This window comes from Scyliorhinus canicula, chromosome 2 (assembly GCF_902713615.1).
Source record: "Scyliorhinus canicula chromosome 2, sScyCan1.1, whole genome shotgun sequence".
NCBI lineage: Eukaryota > Metazoa > Chordata > Chondrichthyes > Carcharhiniformes > Scyliorhinidae > Scyliorhinus > Scyliorhinus canicula.
In genome coordinates, this window is record NC_052147.1 from 27,803,892 (window position 1) to 27,826,378 (window position 22,487).

The following is a 22,487-nucleotide window of genomic DNA, read 5'->3' on the forward strand; positions in this document are numbered from 1 at the left end:
GACATCATTTTTAATTCTACACAATAATAGGTGCTGGCAAAGTTAATGTCCGTCGGGAAACAAGGAGGCAACCTGCATATTTAGAGATACCTATAGCAATAGTTCAGATAGTTAATAAAGTTTGGGTGTTGCCCTGTTACGTATTTTCTTTTCATGTACTAAATGATCTGATGGAACTGCAAGCAGAAAAAGATTTTCACTGTACCTTGGTACACGTAACAATAAACGAATCCAATTAAGACTTGAGAGGGCCTGCCACTGGAAACAGATATTTTGCACTGTAGAAATTGTAAACATTATCAGGGGCTCCTTCAAAATCAGGTGCCTTTTCTGCAGATTGAAATCTGACTAACTGTTTCATTTAGTAAGTTTGGTCCCTGTTTGATTTCTAATTGAGGTGGTTTGAATTTCTCTCCGAACTAAGAAAGAATAAGAAGATCTCACAATCTTAGAATCATAGTCTGTACAGTGCAGACGGAGGCCATTCGGCCCTCCAAGATTGTACCGTGTACGCTCCTAAAGAGCACTCTACCTGTACCCATTCCCCTGTCCTATAACCCAATAGCCAGCTTTGGACACTAAGTCAGTTTAGCATGGCAAATCCACCTAACCTGCATACCTTTGGACTGTGATAGGAAACCGGAGCACCTAAAGGAAGCCCACGCAGATATTGGGTGAAGGTGCAAACGCCACACAGTCACCCGAGGTTGGAATTGAACCTGGATCCCTGGTGCTGTGAGGCAGCAGTGCTAACGCCTGTGCCACCGTGCCACTCCTTGAATGATGAGTGTTTAAATGAAGTAGAGGAAATGAAACTGAAACATTACTGGAGATAGGGTCACAGATTAATAAACACATAAAATTGCAAAATGGACAGTGTGGGTATCTTCTAGATGGATCAAATTGGAAAGCAGAGAAACATAAAACTTATATAAAAGCTTGGTTTCGACCATGCTCATAGTATTCTGAACAAACCTGATTTCCATATTACAAAAAGGCTTTGGGGGCACTGAAGACAGTGAAAGAACTGTGAAAGGCTATGCTTACCGTGAAATATTGAACAGGCTAGGGTTCTCTGTCCAAAATAAAAGGCTGAGGGGTGATCTTATAAATGTTAGATTGCAAAATACGTTTCAGTGGATGAGTGTAGAGAAGATGCCTGCCCTTGTAGGGGAGATCAGAACTGCAGTCATAATTATACGGTAATCATTCTTACAACCTACAGGGAATTGGTGAGAAATCTTTTACCCAAACAATGGTTATAATGTGGAACTGTACCACAAGGAATAGCTGAGGAAGTGTTTTTAAGTGAAGCTAAATAAAAACATGAGGGAGAAAGAAGTAGAAGGATACATTGATGAGGTTAAATAAAGAAGGGTGGTAGGAGACTCATGTCGAGTATATGTATTAGCATGGACTTGTTTGGCTGCGTGCAGAGAATTGTTGAGCTGGATGTCCTGTTTCTGTGATACTGAAAAATTAAGTGATTGAGTTTTTAATAGCTTCATAAATCTGCATTTATACTCCTGAAGTTCAGACATTTCTCTGTACCTTTTCTCATTTATGTAATTGATGCATTTTAACATTGTGCAGCATGTTAAAGCGTCTTTTTTCTAAATTTAGACTCATGATCATTCAATATGTATCCGGCCTACACTGCCAACTTTCAATGTCTCTCAGCAGAATGTAACTTTTATGTTACAAGGATCATTTGTAAGTACCAATAGTTAATCAATGCATGTTGTTTGTTTTGTGCATGTGAGGGAGAGAGAGTGGAAATTATTTTATAGTTACACTTTGTCATTACCATTTCAATAATAGTTATGAGTGATGTAGAAAATCATTATCTTGAGAAAGATAGAAAATAATGTGACAGCAATATTCTGATTCAATCTACTTGTGCCCAAAGTCACAAATATTACTGAAAAATAGCTCTAATACAGTGAACTACAATCTAGTTAGTCTACCATCAGTTGTTGGGAAAATGCTGGACTCTATTATTAAGGAAGTCTTAATAAGGTGCTTTGAAAAGTAAAGTATGATCGCAACAAATCAGCATGGTTTTACTTGGGGAAATCCTGTTTGACAAATGTATTAGAAATTTTGAGGATGTAACTAGTCGGCTGAGTAAAGGGAAATCAGTGGAATTAGTATACCTGAATTTCCAAAAGGCCACACGAAAGGTTAATGGGCAAGATAAGGGTTCATGTAGTTGAGAGTAATATTTTAGCATGGGTAGCGGATTAACAAATGGAAAATAGCAGGTGGACATAAACCGGGCTTTTCAAGAAGGCAAGTGTTGAATAGTGGGGTGCTGCAAGGGTCAGTGCTGGTGCCCTCCGCTATTTACAATCTATATTAATGACTTGGATGAAGAGACAAGAGAGTAATATATCAAAGTTTGCCAATGATACCAAGCTAGGTGGGAAGGTAAGCTGTGCGGAGGAGAGACTGAAAAGAAATGCAGACAGGTTAAATGAGTGAGCAACAGGAATGCACAAATATAGGGGTATAGGGAAGTTAGTCACTTTGGTTGCAAGAATAGAAAAGGCAAATTATTTTTAAATGGTGTGAAACTTGTGCGTATTGATGTTCAAAGAGTCTTTGGTGTATTTGTACAAGGAACGCTAAACGTAAGCATGCAGGGTGCACCAAGCCTTTAGGAAGACAAATAACATGTTGGTCTTTATTACAAGGGGATTGGAGTACAAGAGTAAAAACATCTTACTACTGGTGAGACTGCATCTGGAGTACTGTGTGCAGTGTTGGCCTCCACATTTAAGAAAGGATATACTTTCATTGGAAGCGGGTGCAGCAAAGATTCACTAAATAAATCGCTGTGATGAGGGGGTTGTCCTATAAGAAAAGGTTGAGTAAATTGCATTTATGTTCTCTTTGAGTTTAGGAATGAGAGGAGGGTCTCATTGAACCCTACAAAATTCTGAAAGGGCTTGATAGAGTGCATGCTGACATTGTTCCCGCTGGTCAGGGAATTCTAAAAAGTCTCATGATTTCCAATCGTTTAGGACTGAGATGAAGAAACACTACTTCACTCAAATGATAATCTTTGGAATTCTCTAATTTAGAGGGTTCTGGATGCTTCACCATTGAATATATTTCAGGTTGGGGTAGATAAATTTTTAGTGTGTCAGGGAATCAAGGGGTACAGGGAGTGGGTGGGAAAATAGAAGTGAAGTCCAAGGTCAGCCACAGTCCTATTGAACGGCAGAGCAGGTGCCTGGATTTATAAGTTAGATTCAGGGCTGCATGGCTTCTTTTTTTCCTGCTCCTATTTCATATGTTCCAATCTCGCTTCCTCTAATAAGAAATCGGTCTATTTGCCAGATTGGGAATGAGCTGGTTTCTCACGAAGGTAAATGAAATGAAACTTACTTCCCAGTAACGTTCCTCAATTCTGTTACCAATGAAAAGAGGAAATGTAACAAAGTGCATTTGTTTTGTACGAATGTATTTTAGTTTAAATGAATCAAAATTGTATGGTTTCTGACACTTCTCAAAATTGAATCATTTTGGGATGTTTCGAATTTGTAGCCACATTTAAGGCACATGGATCAGCGTGTGCTATTGTGAAAACATGTTATTATAACAAGGTCCCTTGCACCTCTAATGGCTTTCAGTCAGGGTTCTGATTTAGGATGCAGGTGTAACTGGCAAAATGAGAGACTGATCCATTCAATGAGAAGTGAACTCCTGGGATAGTATTAACACGGCTAAGGCATAATCTGTGACCGAAGCCTACATTGCTTATTAAATTTGGAGTGGAATACTTGTTTTAAGATAGTTTTGTTGGGATTGTAGTAACAACTTTAAAAGAGAAATAACACTTTTTTGATTGTAATAACAACTTTAGAAGAGAAGTATCACTTTTTTTCGCTTGTAGCATTTTTTGATGGTTAAGCTTAGGAATGTTTGCATTTATATTTAAACGTACGTGTAACTGTTCCTTCAGAAACACATTGAAACTTTGAAAGTATGGCATTCAAAATTTGACTTTTTCAAGAATTCATCAAATTTCTTTACGCAGCTGAATGAAATCAAGGTAATTCATGTGTTTGCTGTTCTTGTACAGTTAATACTAGACTTTTAAATTCTAATTTTATAGTACGATGTTTTATATTGGAATGATTAACATAAGGGCAGCACGGTGGTGCAGTGGGTAGCACTGCTGCCTCACAGCGCTGAGGTCCCAGGTTCGATCCCGGCTCTGGGTCACTGCCTGTGTGGAGTTTGCACATTCTCCCCGTGTTTGCGTGGGTTTCCCCCCCACAATCTAAAGATGTGCAGGGTAGGTGGATTGGCCACGCTAAATTGTCCCTTAATTGGAAAAACGAATTGGACACTCTAAACTTATTTTAAAAAAAGAATGATTTAGATAGAATCAACAAAGCATGGGGGCATGATAGCACAGTGGTTAGCAGAGTTGCTTCACAGCTCCAGGGTCCCAGGTTTGGGTCCCGGCTTGGGTCACTGTGCGGAGTTTGCACTTTCTTCCGTGTCTGGGTGGGTTTCCTCCGGGTGCTCCGGTTTCAGTCCGCAGTCCAAAGATGTGCAGGTTAGGTGGATTGGCCATGTTAAATTGCCTTTAGTGTCCACAAACGGTTGGGTGGAGTTACTGGGTTACTGGGATAGTGTAGAGGTCTGGACTAAAGTAGGGTGGTCTTTCGGAGGGCCGTTGCAGACTCGATAGGTCGAATGGCCTCCTCCTCCACTGTAAATTCTATGATTCAAAGAATTGTTACGGCTCATAAGGAGGCCATTCGGCCCATCATTCCTGCTCTCCAAATGAGCATTGTGGCTTAGTGCCATTCTCCTACATCTTCCCCGTACATCTACTCACTGTTTCTATTCAAATAAGCTTCCAATGCCCTCAAGTCCTCGATTGAACCACAATTCCAAGCAGTGCATTCCAAACCCGAGCCACTCGTTGTGTGAAAAGGTTTTTCTCCCCAGCGCATTTGGTTTTGTTGCAAATCACTTTAAATCTGTGCCCTCTCGTTCTCAATCCTTTTATGCGCAGGAGCAGTTTATCCCTACCTATTCTGTCCAGCCTTGTCTTGACTTTGAACATCTTTATCAAATCTGCTTTGACTTTGCCTCCGAGGAGAACACCCCCAACCTCTTCAATCTATCCTCATTACTGCAGTTTCTCAACTCGAGAACATTCTTCTAAACCTCCACTTCACTCTCCGATGCATTCACATCCTTCCTATTGCACCCAGGATAGGAACTAGTGTCTAACTCGTGTCTTATATAAGTTCAGCAAAATCTCCTTGCTCTTGTATGGGTGCCCCTATTAATAAAGCCCAGAAATGCTTTAGTAACTGCTCTATCCACCTGTCCTTCCACTTTCAATGACCTCTGCACGTATAGAATCATAGAATCCCTACAGTGCAGAAAGAGCCCATGTGGCCCAACAAGTCTGCACCGGCTCTCCAAAGGAGCACCCCACCCAGGCCCAAGCCCCAACCCTATCTTCTTAACCCCACCAAACCTATTTTCTTTGGGCACTTGAGAGGTAATTTAGCATGGCCAATCCACCTAACCTGCACATCTTTGAACTGTGTGAGGAAACTGGAGCAGCGGAGAAAACCCACGCAGGCGTGGGGAGAATGAACAAACTCCACACGGACATTACCCAACGTTGGGATTGAACCTGGGTCCCTGGTGCTGTGACACAGCAGTGCTAACCACTGTGCCACCGTGCTGCCAGATCCCTGTAATCCGGTCCCTCTGCTCCTGCACCCCTTTAAGAATTTTATCTTAGTTTGTAGCGTCTATCCATGTTTTTCTGTACAAAATGCATTGCCTCCTAATTCTCTACTTTGAGCTTCATCTGCCACCTATCTGCCCACTCCAGCAACTTGTCTACGTCCTTTTGAGGTTCTACACTGTTCTCTTCACAGTTACGAGATATCCAGGTTTTGTGTCCATAAGTCATAAGATAAAGGAGCAGACTTTAGGCCATTCAGCCCATCGTGTCTGCTCTGCCATTCATTCATGGCTGATATGTTTCTCATCCCATTCTCTTGCCTGCTCCCATAACTCCTGATCCCCTTATTAATAAAGAATCCCTGTCTTAAAGAACCTCTGTCTTTTTTTTATAAGTTTAGAGTACCCAATTCATTTTTTCCAATTAAGGGGCAATTTAGTGTGGCCAATCCACCTACCCTGCACATCTTTGGGTTGTGGGGGCGAAACCCATGCAAACACGGGGAGAATGTGCAAATTCCACACGGACCGTGACCCAGAGCCGGGATCAAACCTAGGACCTCGGCGCCGTGAGGGCGCAGTACTAACGCACTGTGCCAGCGTGCTGCCCCAGAATCCCTGTCTTAAAGAATCCCTGTCTTAAAGAATCCCTGTCTTAAAGAATCCCTGTCTTAAAGAATCCCTGTCTTAAAGAATCCCCTGTCTTAAAGAATCCCCTGTCTTAAAGAATCCCCTGTCTTAAAGAATCTCTGTCTTAAAGAATCTCTGTCTTAAAGGAAGATCCTCCCTTCAGTCTGAATCTGTTCTCAGGTTCTCCTTTTTCCTGCTAGTGGAAACACCTCTCCACTTTCATTCTATCTAGGCCAATTCTGTAAGTTTCAATGAGATCCCCCTCATCCTTCTAAACTCCATCAAGCACAGACCCAAAATCTTCAACTGCTCATCCTATGACAAGCTCTTCATTCCAGGAATCATTCTTGTTAACCTCCCCTGGACCCTCTCCAAGGCCAGCATATCTTTCCTGAGATATGGGGCCCAAAACCGTTCATATTATTCCAAATGTGATGTGACCAGAGCCTTAAACGGCCTCAACAGTACATCCCTGCTCTCATATTCTAGCCCTCTCGACATGAATGCTAACATTGCATTTACCTTCCTAACTGTCAACTGAACCTGTTAACCTTAAGAGAATCCTGAATTAGGACTGCCAAGTCCCTTTGTGTTTCTGATTTCCGAAGCCTTTTCCCATTTAGAAAATAGTCTTAACCTCTGTCCTTCCTATCAAAGTGCATAACCTCATACTTTTTCACATTGTATTCCATCTGCCACTTCTTTGCCCACTCCCGTAGCTAGGCCAGGTCCTCCTGCAGCCTCTCTGCTTCCTCAACACAACCTGTTCCTCTATATATCTTTGTACCTTCTGCAAACTTAGCAACAATGCCTTCCCTTTAGAAATCCATGCTGGCTGCCCTAATCAGCCTATGTTTTTGCATGTGACTATTCTAAACCGAATAACCCTTTCTAGAAGCTTGTCCACCACAGATGTTAAACTGACAGGCCTGTAATTGCTGGGACTATCCTTACAGCCTTTTTTGAACAACAGTATAATGCTTGCAATTCTCCAGTCCTCGTCACCCTGCCTGAGTCGAGAGAAGATTGGAAGATTATGACCAGCATCCCTACAATTTCCATTCTCACTTTCTTCAATTTCCTTGGCTGTATCTCATCCGGACCCACTGCCGTGTCAACCTTAAGTACCCCCCCCTAGGTGATGGAGGGGGCGAACCATGCAAAGTACCATAGAGTATCGGAAGATCCCGTTGGTAGCCAATGACGTCACCACACCTGGCTTCAAAAAACACACTGCGGGAGGGTGGAGGGGGGAAATTCTTCCCTTCGGATCTTATTTTGTTAAATATTCAGCATTCTACCTTCTAGAATCCGGGATAAGTACACAGTTGAACGTCCAAATCCTTGTTTTCTAAGACTTACTGCAAATTCGTGAAATTCTTGATTTTAAAGTTGATTGCTCTAATTCGACAGCTAGTCAATGGATCATTTTCACTGCAATTGAAGTTGGATGAAATTTGCACTATAACCACCATCAGTACAGGAAATCGAGGCAGTTTTCCTGAGCCGCCAGCCTCCAAGCCATTTCCAAAAGAGTATAGCGATGATTTTAATGTTGGTAAGTGGACATAGTAAGATAAATACGATTGAAACATTGAAGTATTTTGTACTCTGCACACTTTAGGAGTTCGGCATATTTTGGTAATTTCCAACAAAACCTAGGGCGGAATTCTCCGCTCCCGGGAAAAATCGTGAAGGCCGTCGTGAACTCGGCCGAGTTTCACAACGGCCTCGGAGGCCGCTCCTCTCACCGTATTCACCCCCACCCGGGGGGCTAGGAGCGGCGCTCAGTTATTCTCAGCCGCCGGGCCTTGACGCTTGCGTCAAGGCGGCGCGCCGAGAATGACGCGACGGCGACGCCTATGTGACGTCAGCCGCGCATGCACAGGTTGGCCGGCTCCAACCTGCGCATGCGCGGCTGATGTCACGACGGCTGACGGCTCAAACCCGCGCATGCGCGGTGGCCGTCTTCCCCTCCGCTGTCCCGCAAGATGTAGCGGCTTGATCTTGCGGGGTGGCGGAGGGGAAAGAGTGAGTCGATTTGAGACGCTGGCCCGACGATCGGTGGGCACCGATCGCGGGCCAGTCCCCTCCCGAGCACGGCCGTGGTGCTCACTCCCCTCTCTGCCCCCCCACAAGCTTCAAATGGGCCTTTGGCGCCCATGTTCACGACGGCAGCGACCAGGTGTGGTTGCCGCCGTCGTGAAGCGGTCGCGAACGGCAGGCCGCACAACCCATCTGGGTCAGAGAATCGCCGCTCACCGTGAAAAACAGCGAGCGCCGATTCTTCCAAGCGGGGAGTGGGAGAATCGTGGGGGGCGCCAGGGGGGCGTGAAATTAATCGCCCGGCCCTCCCGCGATTCTCCCACCCGACGTGGGGAGCGGAGAATCGCGCCCCTAGCCTTAGTACGCACACACACACATGTAATTCTTCCAGCACTTCATATAACGTTGCAGGATCGATACAGTTGTGAAAAACTTATTTTCTTTCCAGTTTAAGGGTCTTTGGTCTTGGCATGTGATCTGTTTCTCCTTGCCAAGGTTTGGAACAAAGGCTGCAAAATTCAGTGGAGCCAGTGCTATGGAAGCTAGAGCAGATCAAGCTGGCAGGTGCACTACTTCTGGACACAACTAGTGCACCCTGCTCAGTGTACCATGCTTGAGTGCGCTGGTATGGGCTTGCAGAATATGGAGATTATGACATCAAAGGGTCTCTTTAGCTGATTTAATGTGTAATTTAATTTGATTTGATTTATTGTCACGTACCGAATTACAGTGAAAAGTATTTTTCTGTGGCCGAGGGAACGTCCACAGTACGTACATAGTCGACAAAAAGAATAATCAACAGAGTACATTGACAAATGGTACATCAACAAACAGTGATTGGTTACAGTGCAGAACAAGGGGCGAAACAAAGCAAATACATGAGCAAGAGATTCATAGGCCGTCGTGAATAGTGTTCTTACAGGGAACAGATCAGTCTGAGGGGGAATCATTGAGGAGTCTTGTAGCTGTGGGGAAGAAGCTGTTCCTATGTCTGGATGTGCAGGTCTTCAGATTTCTGTACCTTCTGCCTGATGGAAGGATCTGGAAGAAGGCAATGCCTGGGTGGGAGAGGTCTCTGATATTGCTCTCTGCCTACTACTCCATCAATGTACTGTTGGTGTGCAATTATACACCAATCATCATGTTGATGAAATACCTACACACCTGACAGCAGCACATTACCTACTTCTCTGGGACAGACAGCCATTCATACCAACTTTGGGCAGCCAAAAGTAATATTGTGCAACAGCCCATCAGAGCACTGATGCAAAGGTTCTGCTGCCTCGACTGCTCAGGGCCCTAGTGTACATCAGAATAGGTGTCCAAGGGTGTCATAATCTGCTGCATCCTCCACAGCCTTGCAATCATGAGGGCGCAGCTCTTGCCACCAGGAATTCAGCGACCACCTTGGAGGAGTAAGCACAGAGGAGGTGCCTTCAAGAGCTGCAGATTTGCTAAACTGCATGTTAACCACACATACTGCTGAGCCCACTGTTGAATATGCAGTTAGCCAGCAGTGTGATAGGTGCTGGGCTGCACACTGGTATCAGTGAAATGAGTCCTCAGTGGGACCAGACACAGGCTAATCACGATCCCTCTGCTCATGAACAAATAAACCTGAGGAAATAGCCTGTAGTCTCCAGCCATACTAATCTTAATGTAATTTTCGACAGTGGTGTCTAAGTTTTCCTTACTTCAAATTAATTTCATAAGACTGCTAAATCCAACTGCGAAACGCGTATGGAACTTGGAGGCTGAGCTCAGAAAATTGTTTTTAAGCATGGAGACGGGTCTTGCCATATACATTAACAAGTTGGTGATGGTTAAAAGTTTAATAACACTTGTTTAAGTGTGACCAGTGGTCTGATGTATTGGGTTAGCGTCTTGAACTTATACAAGATGCAGCAGAACATAGGCCAGTGCTTTTGTGTTTTTCTTAATTTCTTTCAAGCAATCATTGTATCACTTTCAATTAGCTTGAAGTTAGTTTGGTTTTAGAATACTGAATGTTGATATGGATGGCATTTCAAAAATAAACCTTATCTTGTTCAAATTACCTGTGATTCAGAGACTCCACCATTCAGTGAAGCACCTAATTTTGCTGACCAGACAGGAGTGTTTGAATACTTCATAAACTACCAAGATCCTGGTGATCATGTGTTTACCCTGCGCCAGGTTGTAACGCAGAGACCTATAACTTGGGCAAGTGATGCTGATCAAACCATTAGTATTATTGGTGACTACAAATGGTAAGGCTTCATTTTGTTAAAATATCCAAACATGAATACGAACAAAACATTCTTTGCATGCATAATCTTTTTGGTTGTTAAATTCTGTTGACACTTAAACTTTTCATTGCGCTCCGATTCCTGAACAATCTATTTAAGCCTTACACTATCTCAGTGAATTAACTTGTCCTGGTGCAATGGAGGGTCAGTGGATATGCTCATCTAACAACCATCTGCCACTATCAACTTGGACAGTTTTGTCTGGTCGGAATTCTCCCTTTGGACGACTATTCTTCCTCTGCCAGAGATGAATCGCCTCTGATTTCCACTCGCGCTGGAAGTGAGAATCCAGTGGCGATTCACTATCCCTTGCCATGCAGATTTATGCACGGCTGGGATTGCATGATTGGGATTCCATCGCGAATCCCGCTATCGCGCCTTCATTTTGAGCTTGCGGCCCAATAGCAATGTCCAATGTCTCCACAATAGAATTTCTCAACCCCCCACCCACCTTCACCATGGGATTTTCCGGTCACCAGCCGCCCCCCCTCCCCCCACCCCAACAAGTATGAGTGTGACCTGACCCCCTACCAGAGACTGCTTTTACAGAGACCCCCCCCCATCAGAAACCGTCTCTTCCCCCCCCCCCCCTCCGCCCCACCATAGAAGTAAGATGCCACCAGAGAACCCCATAAAGGACCCCTACCAGAAACCTCCCCATTACAGAGATCCCCGCCAGATACCTCCCATAAGAGAGACCTGCACCAGAGGCCTTCCAGAAAACCCCCTTTACAGAGTCCCCTGCCAGGAAGCCCCCCCCCCCCATTCTAGAGACACCTGCTTGAAAGATAGAGAGCAGTACAGACAGAGAAAGTGAAAATAAATCAGTTTTTGAACCCAACTGTGCAATACACCTGGTTCAGGCAGAGAAAGCAGCACTTGTAAATTACTAAAAAGGGAAAACCACATCAGCTGGATATAAATCCCCTCCGATCTTTGATCTGCGCGGCTTTTATTCGTATAAAGTGTGAAATTGATTTTACTAGGCTGTGTTTGACAGCTCGCGCACACAGCCTGCTGACTGGATTGTTTAATCTCACTTCTCTTCATGCTTGAGTGGCGTTTAAGCAGCCAGCTTGAAACTAACCACATCTAGCTATGATTGACAGCTCTTGGACCACATCAAAGGCAGTTAAGTGCTTTCTTCAGAGAAAATTAGAATACTTAACTGGCTTTCATATGAACCTTTGCTGCACACCCTCTATGGCAAGTATATCCTTTCTTAGATAAGACGTGATGTGCCGAAGAGCCTCTTTTAAGTAATACTCAGCCATTCTGATTCTCCATCCAACGTGGACAACTTCATGTGTATTCATATTATTCTGCATCTATCACATATTTGCCCACTCTTAGCTTGGCTAAATACCTTGAAGCCTCTTAACATCCTCCTCACTATTCACCATCCCACCAAGTTTCGTGTCATCATCAAACTTGGAAATATTATTTTTGGTTCACTCATCCAAATCATTGATATATATTTGTGAATAAATAGGGTCCAAGCACTGATCCCTCACTAGTCACCACCTGCCACTTTTGTGGGGGGGAGGGGGGGTGTATTCCTCCTGCCTGCTAACCAATTCTCATTCATGCTTATATTTTATCCCCAGTCCCGTGTGCTTTAATGTTGTATACTAACCTCTTACGTGGTATTTTATCAAAAGCTTTCTGGCTCTGAGGTTCACCCTTCTCTATCCTGTTAGTTACATGCTCAATAACCCCAGTCAGCCTCATCATAATGAGGATTGAGGATACTATTTGTCAGATGGACCTCAGTTAAGTGATTGTAATACAATTGAATTACAATGGTATTGATGAATAATAGGTGCCATTATCTACAGTACAGTAAGGTGGTGCACTTGGGCAGCACAGACAAGGCAAATGAATACAATACAGGATTAGAGATGGTGTTCATGTACACTTGTCCCTTAAAGTAGCAGGGCAGGTGGATAAAGTGGTTAAGAAGTCATGGTAATACTTGCCATTATTAGCTGAAACATAGAGTTTGAGAGCAGGGAGGTAATGCTGGAACTGTATAAAACGTTGGTTAGGCCACAGCCATGTGTGCAGTTCTGGAATCCACATTATGAGAGGGATGTGATAGCACTGGAAAGGGTGCAAAGGAGATTTACAAAGATGTTGCCTGGGCTGGAGAGTTTTAGTTATGAAGCGATATTGGATAGACTGTTTTCCGTGAAGCAAACAAGACTGAGGGGGGGGGGGGGCATGATTGTGATGTATAACATTATGAGGGGCATAGATAGAGTAGACAGGAAGAAACTTTTCCGCTTTATGGAGGGATTAATGACCAGGGGGCATAGATTTAAGGTAAGGGGCAGGAGGTTTAGAGGGATGTGAGGAAAAGCCTTTTCACCCAGCGAGTGGTGGTAGTCTGGAACTCACTGCCTGAAAAGGGTGGTGGAGGCAGAGACCCTCTAAACATTTAAGATGTGCACTTGTGAGGCCAAGGCGTAGAAGGTTATGGGCCAAGTGCTGGAAAATGGGATTATAATGGTTAGCTGGTTGTTTTTGACTGATGCAGATGTGTTGGACTAAAGAGGTCTGTGGCACAGATAAAGCCCAAAGATTCTAATGTGTCTGATTCGATTTGTATGCCTAAAGGCCTCAGGCTGTTTACTTTCTGCCTGTAATTCATCAGAAAGAAAGTATTTCTCAAAACTGCATTTAGATAGCCATTTGCAGGATTCAAAACTGCATTACTTTACGTAAATATCGTTGACAAATTAGTATTGTAAATAACCCCCACAATGTTTGTAATTGAATTGGCCCATTGATTTGTTTCAATAGGCGGAATCGTCCAGCTCATTGATTGCAAATCCTGTAACGACCGCTAATTCATGGCAGCAGCAGCCACAAACTGGATTTCCGCCAGCGACATTTCAGTTTTTAAGATCTTCCCTGCCTCCCCCCGCTGGTAACGTTATCAGGTTCACACCCAGAAAAGGCATGAACCTGATTTCCATATGTTTTAATATATTAGCACATAATTATCAGACTTGACGCCGTAACATACACCCACGTCATGTCCTCAACTCCACTCCCCACCCCCAGTGGCGTGACGGCACACCAGTCAGTCATGATGACCATGCCCGGGGCACAGAGGTGCCTGTAGCCCCTGCGGGTTGAGGGTCATGTATGGGCATGGCACCCTGGCAGTACACCTTGGCACTGCCAGGAGTAATGCCAGAGGGCACTGGAATGGTGGATTGCCCTCCTCCATTGGGGGAGTCCGCTTCTGCATGTAGGGGGTGTTCCCCTTATCCAACCAGGGGGAGGGAAGGGCATCCAATGCCTGTGGGGGTTGGGGATGGGTGGCAGATGTCCTTGGGATTAAACTTTAATTAAACTTTGAGATTCGTGCTCCCTTTAAAAATGGTGCCCCAATCTCAGATTGCCAGCTTCTTTAGCCCCCACCCCTCCAGCTGGCTGTGATCCTCATCAGCGCTTTGAAATTGCACAGTGCTGTGAAATTAGGTAAGAAAAGGTGTCTGTGAAGCTGGCGAGTTTCACATAGCTTTTCTCTCCTGATCCAACACTCTGTACAATATTTAGACAATTATGTTTGTTGGAAATTAGCATTGCCCATCTTACATTAGGGACATTGATGGACAAAGTTACAAGCATGACTGCGTACTCAACAGACACCTTATTAAACAATCCCGTTGTCCACGACGACAATCATTAACTTGCAATTGATGTATTCTCTGCTACCTGCAGAAATAGTGAGTAGTAACTAATTGTAACCCTATATACCCTGCGAAGAACAAGCCAATGCAATAAATAATCATTTATTGCCATTGCATGTACAACATGATTTTTTGATGCTTAAAAAAGATGTGTGTTCTGTTTATTGCTATTGTCAAAACACAAAATCACAGAATTTACAGTGTAGAAAGAGACCATTCGACCCATCGGGTCTGCACTGAGTCGGCCCTTGGAAAGAGCACCCACTTAAGCCCACACCTCAACCCCATTCCCGTAACCCAGCACCCCCACCTTTTCTGGACACTAAAGACAATTTAGAGTGGCCAATCCACCTAACCTGCACATCTTTGGACTGTGGGAGGAAACCAGAGCGCCCAGAGGAAAAGCACACAGGCACAGGGAGAATGTGCAGACTCCGCCCAGACAGTGACCCAAGTCGGGAATCGAACCAGGGACCCTGGAGCTGTGAGGCAACAGTGCTAACCACTGTGCTACCGTGTCGCACTGAATATACTAAAGTATATGTATGCAGCTATATAAAGCTGCATATTTTTGAGGTGATACCAGAATTATATTAATGATCTTTAAAAAAAATGCTGTCACATGTACTTGAGAAAGAATCTGTAACTGTAATTGTTGGTGCCCGTGATGCAACCATGACAAGTACACATCTTTAAATCTGACTGCCGTGTTGCTGCAATCAGCGATCTTATTTGTTTTAATTGATGTGCCAACTGCAACTTTTTTTTAGGAAAGACCTGAATGTAACTTGTGACGTACTCATTGAGAAAGCCAACACGGGAGGTGTGTTTGTTGCTGGAAGGGTAAACAAAGGAGGCCAAGATGTGCGACATGCTCCAGGCTTATTCTTCTGGATCTTTGCAAACGGGAAGTACAAAGTTACAAATGATCTCCGTAAGTCACTTTAACTTCTGGTGTAGTTGGGCTTGTTTATAATCCTCATCACCTCATTCAAGAAAATTGCTTCCCTGTTCATACACCCTCCTTCCATGAATCGGGGATATCAAACCCCAGTGATGCAAAGGGCCAGATTTCTTGGCAAGCAGTAGCGTGCCCGACGCTGTTTTACAAGAATTATCGTCAAAGATGTAGATCATGAGACCCAGATATTCTAGTTAAGACCTTTAACACACTGAGTATGTGCATTACAATAGCTCTGGAATTGCAAATAAAATTAAGAAATATTTAACTATCAAAGAAAGAATCGATGACAAATGTAACAAATTAACTATTAAGTTGATCTGTCTGCACCAGACACCTGACTGCGATTTTCCATCACCAACTTCTCGGTGTCCAGTTCCAAGGATTGAGTGGAAGCAGCTTTTAGTATAGCGTTCAAAGATTTGTCGGTCAAATTAAAACAGTTTGGATTTGTTACTATCCATTAATGAAAAAGCTGCTCTCACAAAATTTATGTTGTGCCAAAAGGTAATGGTATTTTTGAGGCATACAATTTCATTTGGATATAATTCTCTCCCAAGTAGCCATAAAACTCCTGGATTTTCACCCTTGCAAACCCTTCCTTCAGCTTCGTGTCACATTGAAGATCGGGGAGTTCCATTTGTAGTTCAGTCGGAGCGTTCTCCTGTTTGTGGCTCCTAAAGTTTAAAAATCCTTCAACTCTTTTTTTTCAGTTCAACAACCTTTTTTTCTGTATCACCATATCCATGGCACAAATGAATAAGCCATAATCCATTCAGAACAACACAATATTCTGAGTTTTTGTAACAAGATGCCTGCTGTCAAGAGGCAAGGATATTTTTTTCACCCTAATTTGCCATTTCAGGCTATTTTTATTCATAGCCATCTTGGACATCTTTTCTTTCTGTGACAATAAGCGATGATTATTATTATTATCATCAGTTCCAGTTCCCCCCAAAAAACTTTAAAAGAACAACTCAGAAAATACTAGCAGTGCAAAGCAGGCCCAGCAGCATATCTGAAGTAAAGGTAGGGTATTAATGTTGTGGATATTGATTAGGTTTTATTCACACTTTAATGTTCACGTGATCCTTTTTTTTGTCCACCTGTAACTCTCTTGTTTTATTTTCAGACACATTATTATTGTTTCCTATCTTCTGGGTGCTTTTTTTATTTTTCTCAAACTCCAGAGGTTAATTTAAATAAAGGTCTCTTTGATGTTTGTAAAGTTCAGATGATGGATCTGTTGTTAAACAAGATCTATAGAAAAATTAGATGCCCCGAATTCAGCAGCTTTCATTAGCAGAATTGTTACAGCCACAGAAGGAGGCCATTTGGCCCATTGTGTCTGCACTGGTTCTCCAAATGAGCATCATGATTTGATGCTATTCCCCTCCCTTTTCCCCATACCCTTGCACGTTGTTTCTGTTCAGATATTCATCTATTGCCCTCTTGAATGCCTCGATTGAACCTGCCTCCACCACACTTTCAGGCAGTCATTCCAGACCAAACCACTCGTGTGAAAAAGGTTTTTGTCACATCACATTTGCTCCTTTTACAAATCACCTTTAAAACTGTGCTCTTTCGCTCTTGATCCTTTTACACGCGGGAGCGCTTTCTCCCTATCTGCCCTGTCCAGCCCCTTCATGATTTTGAACATCTCTATCAAATCTCCTCTTCACTGCTTTCTCTCCAAGGAGAACAGTCCCAACTTTTCCGATCTATCCTCATTACTGAAGTTTCTGATCCCTGGCATCATTCTTGTAAACCTCTTCTGCACTCTCTCCATTGCATTCACATCCTTCCTATAATGTGGTGCCCAGAACCTTGCAGAGCAGTCATGATGAGGTCTGATTACTGTCTGTATAGGATGATTCCCTTGTGCCTGTACTCTATGCCCCTGTCAACAAAGCCCAGAATATGATGTGCTTTATTAACTGCTTTTCTATCTGTTCTGCCACCTTCATTGATCTATGTAGTTATGCACTCGGGTCCCTCTGCTCCTGCACTTTTACAAATATTTTACCCCTTATCTTGTATTGTTTCTCCATGTTCTTCCTACCAAAATGCAGCACCTAACACTTGCCACATTAAACTTCATCTGTCATATATCTGCCCACTCCAGCAACTTTTCTATGTTCTTTTGAAGTTCTCCACTGTCCCTTTGACAGCTTACAATACGTCAACACTTAGTCTCAGAAACAAAGAATCCCACCGCTGAAGTTTTCTCACAACCTTTCACACGACCTACTTACAACCTTGAAATGTTTCCATTTACGTCATCAGCCACTATTGTTGCCTATAATTTTATTTGCCTAGGGGCACAACTGTTCAAGGGATCTCTCACTCACACAATTTATTTTAAAACTCGTAAAATATCTGGGACTACATGCATTTGCTTCCTCGGTCAGAGTTTGATTAGACGTTAACTTGAGAGGTAAAAGGATATTTCTTTTTTTAAATTAATTTTTATTAAGATTTTCACAAAATATAAACAACTAAACAATATTAACCAAACAACCATAGTAAAAACCAAAGAACAAAAACCAACCCCCCCCCCACCCAGCAACTACAAAAACAAACAAAAGAAAACAACAAAAAGGAGAGAGATAACGCCCCCTCCACATCCAACAAACCCCTGTACACAATTCTCCCTCCCACCGAACCAAATCCCCCCCCCCCCAGTTGCTGCTGCTGCCCGCCTATTTCCCTACCGTTCCACCAGGAAAGGCTGCCCCTAAAGAACCCTTGCACCGACCCTCTCAGGGCGAATCTCACCCTCTCCAACTTAATGAACCCCGCCATGTCATTGATCCAGGCCTCCACGCTTGGGGGCCTCGCATCCTTCCACTGAAGCAAAATCCTACTCCGGGCTACTAGGGACGCAAAGGCCAGAACACCGGCCTCTTTCGCCTCCTGCAGTCCCGGCTCCACTGCTACCCCAAATATCGCGAGTCCCCAGCCTGGCTCAACCCTGGATCCTACCACCCTCGACACCGTGCTTGCTACCCCCTTCCAAAAGTCCCCCAACGCTGGGCATGCCCAGAACATATGGGCATGGTTTGCTGGGCTCCCCGAGCACCTAGTACACCTATCCTTGCCCCCAAAGAACCTGCTCATGCTCGTCCCGGTCATATGAGCCCTGTGCAGCACTTTGAACTGTTTGAGGCTAAGCCTCGCACAAGAAGAGGAGGAATTCACCCTTTCCAGGGCATCCGCCCACGTCCCCCCCTCAATCTCCTCACCCAGCTCCTCTTCCCATTTACCCTGCAGCTCCTCCACCGAGGCCTCATCCACCTCCTGCATAACATGGTACACGTCCAAAATCTTCCCTGCCCCGAACCCCCCACGGGGGCAACACAGGGAACCCCGCCACTTGCCGCCTAGCAAACGCCCTAACCTGCATGTACCTAAACATGTTCCCCGGGGGAAGCCCAAACTTCCCCTCCAACTCACCCAGGCTCGCAAACCTCCCATCTACAAACAGGTCCCTCAACCTCATTATACCTGCCCTGTGCCAGCTACGAAACCCCTCATCGACGCTCCCCGGGACAAACAGGTGATTCCCCCGTATCGGGGACTCCATCGAGTCCCCCACCTCCCCCCTATGCCGTCTCCATTGCCCCCAAATTTTCAGGGTAGCCACCACCACCGGACCCGTAGTATACCTCGTTGGAGGGAGCGGCAACTGCGCTGTTACCAGCGCCTCCAGGCTCATATTCACACAGGACGCCATCTCCATCCTCTTCCGTGCAGCCCCCTCCCCATCCATTACCCACTTATGCACCATTGCTGCGTTGGCAGCCCAGTAATACCCACACAGGTTGGGCAGCGCCAGCCCCCCCCCCCCCCCCCCCCAATCCCTGCCCTGCTCCAAAAACACCCTTCTCGCCCTCGGGGTCCCGTATGCCCATACAAACCCCGTGATGCTCCTGTTGACCCTCCTAAAAAAAGATCTTCGGGATAGGGATGGGGAGGCACTGGAACGGGAACAAAAACCTCGGGAGCACCGTCATCTTGACGGACTGCATCCTACCCGCCAGCGACAGCGGTAGCATATCCCACCTTTTAAACTCCTCCATTTGCTCCACCAGCCTTGTGAGGTTAAGCTTGTGCAGGGCCCCCCAGCTCCTAGCCACCTGGACTCCCAGATACCTAAATCTCCTCCCTGCCTGCTTCAGTGGGAGTCTACCAATCCCCTCCTCCTGATCCCCTGGGTGCACAACGAACAGCTCGCTCTTACCCAGTTTGAGCTTATACCCAGAAAAGCCCCCAAATTCGCTGAGAATCCTCATCACCTCCGACATTCCCCCCACCGGGTCCGCCACATACAGCAACAGGTCGTCCGCATAAAGCGACACTCTATGCTCCTCCCCACCCCGCACCAGGCCCCTCCAGTTCCCCGACTCCCTCAGCACCATGGCCAGGGGCTCAATTGCCAACGCAAAGAGCAAGGGGACAGGGGACACCCCTGTCTCATCCCCCGGTGCAGCCGAAAGTACTCCGACCTCCTCCTATTCGTGGCTACACTCGCATTCGGGGCCTCATAGAGCAGCCTCACCCAACGGACAAACCCCTCCCCAAACTCAAACCTTTCCAACATCTCCCACAGATACCCCCACTCAACCCTATCAAAGGCCTTCTCCGCGTCTAATGCCACCACTATCTCTGCCTCCCCTTCCACAGCCGGCATCATAATGACATTCAGAAGCCTTCGTATGTTGGTATTCAACTGGCTTCCCTTTACAAACCCCGTCTGGTCCTCGTGAATGACCCCCGGCACACAATCCTCTATCCTTGTAGCTAAGATCTTCGCTAACAGCTTGGCGTCTACATTTAGCAGCGAGATCGGCCTATATGACCCACACTGCAGGGGGTCCTTGTCCCGCTTAAGGATCAAGGAAATCAGCGCCCGTGACATAGTTGGGGACAAAGCCCCCCCCCCCCCCCCCTCCCTTACCTCGTTAAAGGTCCGAACCAACAGGGGGCCCAACAGGTCCGCATACATTTTATAGAATTCGGCCGGAAACCCATCCGGCCCCGGCGCCTTCCCCGACTGCATGCTGCCAATCCCAGTGACCAGCTCCTCCAGCTCAATCGGCGCCCCCAGTCCCTCCACCTGCCCCGCCTCCACCTTCGGAAATCTCAGCTTGTCCAAGAAACGCCCCATTTCTATCTCTCTCTCTCTCTCTCTCTCTCTCTCTCTCTCTCTCTCTCTCTCTCTCTCTCCCCCCCCCCCCCCCCCCCACCCACCAGGGGTTCAGACCGGTACAATTCCCCATAAAAGTCCCTAAAGACCCCATTAACGTCTACCCCCCCCCCCTCCGCACCACCTTCCCATCTCTATCCTTCACTCCCTCAATCTCCCTGGCCGCGTCTCTCTTTCAGAGCTGATGTGCCAGCATCCTACTCGCCTTCTCCCCGTATTCATACACCGCTCCCTGTGCTTTCCTCCACTGAGCTTCCGCCTTTCTGGTGGTCAATAGATCGAACCTGGCCTGAAGGCTACGCCACTCCCCCAGCAATCCCTCCTCCGGAGCCTCTGCATATCTCCTGTCCACCCTCACCATCTCCCCCACCAATCTCTCCCTCTCTCTCTGCTCTCCCCTCTCCCTATGGGTTCGGATGGAAATCAACTCTAATCACCGCCTTTAATGCCTCCCAAACTGTCCCCAATTGGACCTCCCCGTTATCGTTGGCCTCAAGGTACCTCTCAATACACCCCCGAACCCTCCCGGCCACCTCCTCGTCTGCCAGCAGCCCCACCTCCAAGCGCCAGAGCAGGTGCTGGTCCCCGTCCTCCTCCAGCCCGAGGTCCACCCAGTGCGGGGCATGATCCGAAATGGCTATGGCACAGTATTCAGCATCCTCCACCCTCGAAACCAGCCCCCTGCTCAGGACAAAAAAATCAATCCTGGAATAGGCCTTATGCACATGGGAGAAAAACGAGTACTCCCTGGTCCTTGGCCTCGCAAACCTCCAGGGATCCACTTCTCCCATCTGATCCATAAACCCCCTCAACACCTTAGCCGCCGCCGGCCTCCTACCCGTCCGGGACCTGGATCGATCCAATGGGGGATCCCGTACCGTATTGAAGTCCCCCCCCCCCCCCCCCCCCCATGATCAGGCCCCCCGCCTCCAGATCCGGAATGCGGCCCAACATGCGCCGCATAAACCCCGCATCGTCCCAGTTCGGGGCGTAAACATTCACCAGCACCACCCGCTCCCCCTGCAGCTTACCACTCACCATCACATACCTCCCGCCACTGTCAGCCACCACATTTGACGCCTCAAACGACACCCTCTTTCCCACCAGATCGCCACCCCCCCCGATTCTTTGCATCCAGCCCTGAATGAAATACTTGGCCAACCCATCCCTTCCTCAGTCGAACCTGGTCCACCACCTTCAGGTGCGTCTCCTGGAGAATGGCCACATCCGCCTTCAGCCCCTTCAGGTGCGCAAATACCCGGGCCCGCTTGACCGGCCCGTTCAGCCCCCTCACATTCCAAGTTATCAGCCGGATCAGAGGGCTCCTTGCCCCCCTCCCTTGCCAACTAGCCATAACCCATCCCCTGCCCGCGACTGGCCAGCGCCCCCCGCTCAGCCTGTTCCCCACGGCGGCAACCCCCCAGCACCCCCTGCATACTCCAGCTCCTTCCTGGCCATTTCAGCAGCAACCCGGTACCCCCCCCCCCCCCCCCCCCCCCCCCCCCCCCCCCCCCCCTCCATAGCGCTCCCGTGAGCCAGCTAACTTCTGCTGACCCCGGCGACCCCCGCCACACCACCGACCCCTCCCCACGTGGGACTACTCCACCTCCCGTGCCCATCAGCAGGCCCTCCTCCCTCCCGCTTTTGCGCGGGAAAATAAAAACAAGCAAAGGCCCGCACTTCTAAGCCCCGACCCCGCCCCCATCACCCCGCAGCGCGGGAAACAAGAGGAAAGCCCACGCTTTTGCCCTGCCCAACCCCGCCTCCTCTAGGGCAACTCCCCTTGCCGGTCCCCACCACCAGCTCCCCGCACTCCCAGTTTACCTCCCTGCCCGAACCCGTCCACCAGACCCATACAAAAAGATATTGCCCCACCCACCCTGAAGCCAACACACATCCTGCATGAAACAGAGAACCTG

At 46.6% G+C, this 22,487-nt stretch overlaps 1 protein-coding gene across 3 annotated transcripts in view; it reads left to right on the forward strand.

Moving 5' to 3' along the window:
* Positions 1 to 22,487, forward strand: part of galcb (galactosylceramidase b) — a 78,808-nt gene that overhangs the window by 49,915 nt on the left and 6,406 nt on the right. For all 3 annotated transcript variants that reach the window (XM_038774754.1, XM_038774749.1, XM_038774760.1), the window contains exons 11-15: positions 1,624 to 1,713; positions 3,971 to 4,060; positions 7,774 to 7,918; positions 10,475 to 10,655; positions 15,169 to 15,332. In XM_038774754.1, the coding sequence (XP_038630682.1) occupies positions 1,624 to 1,713; positions 3,971 to 4,060; positions 7,774 to 7,918; positions 10,475 to 10,655; positions 15,169 to 15,332 (670 nt within the window). The remainder of the gene's footprint in view (positions 1 to 1,623; positions 1,714 to 3,970; positions 4,061 to 7,773; positions 7,919 to 10,474; positions 10,656 to 15,168; positions 15,333 to 22,487) is intronic.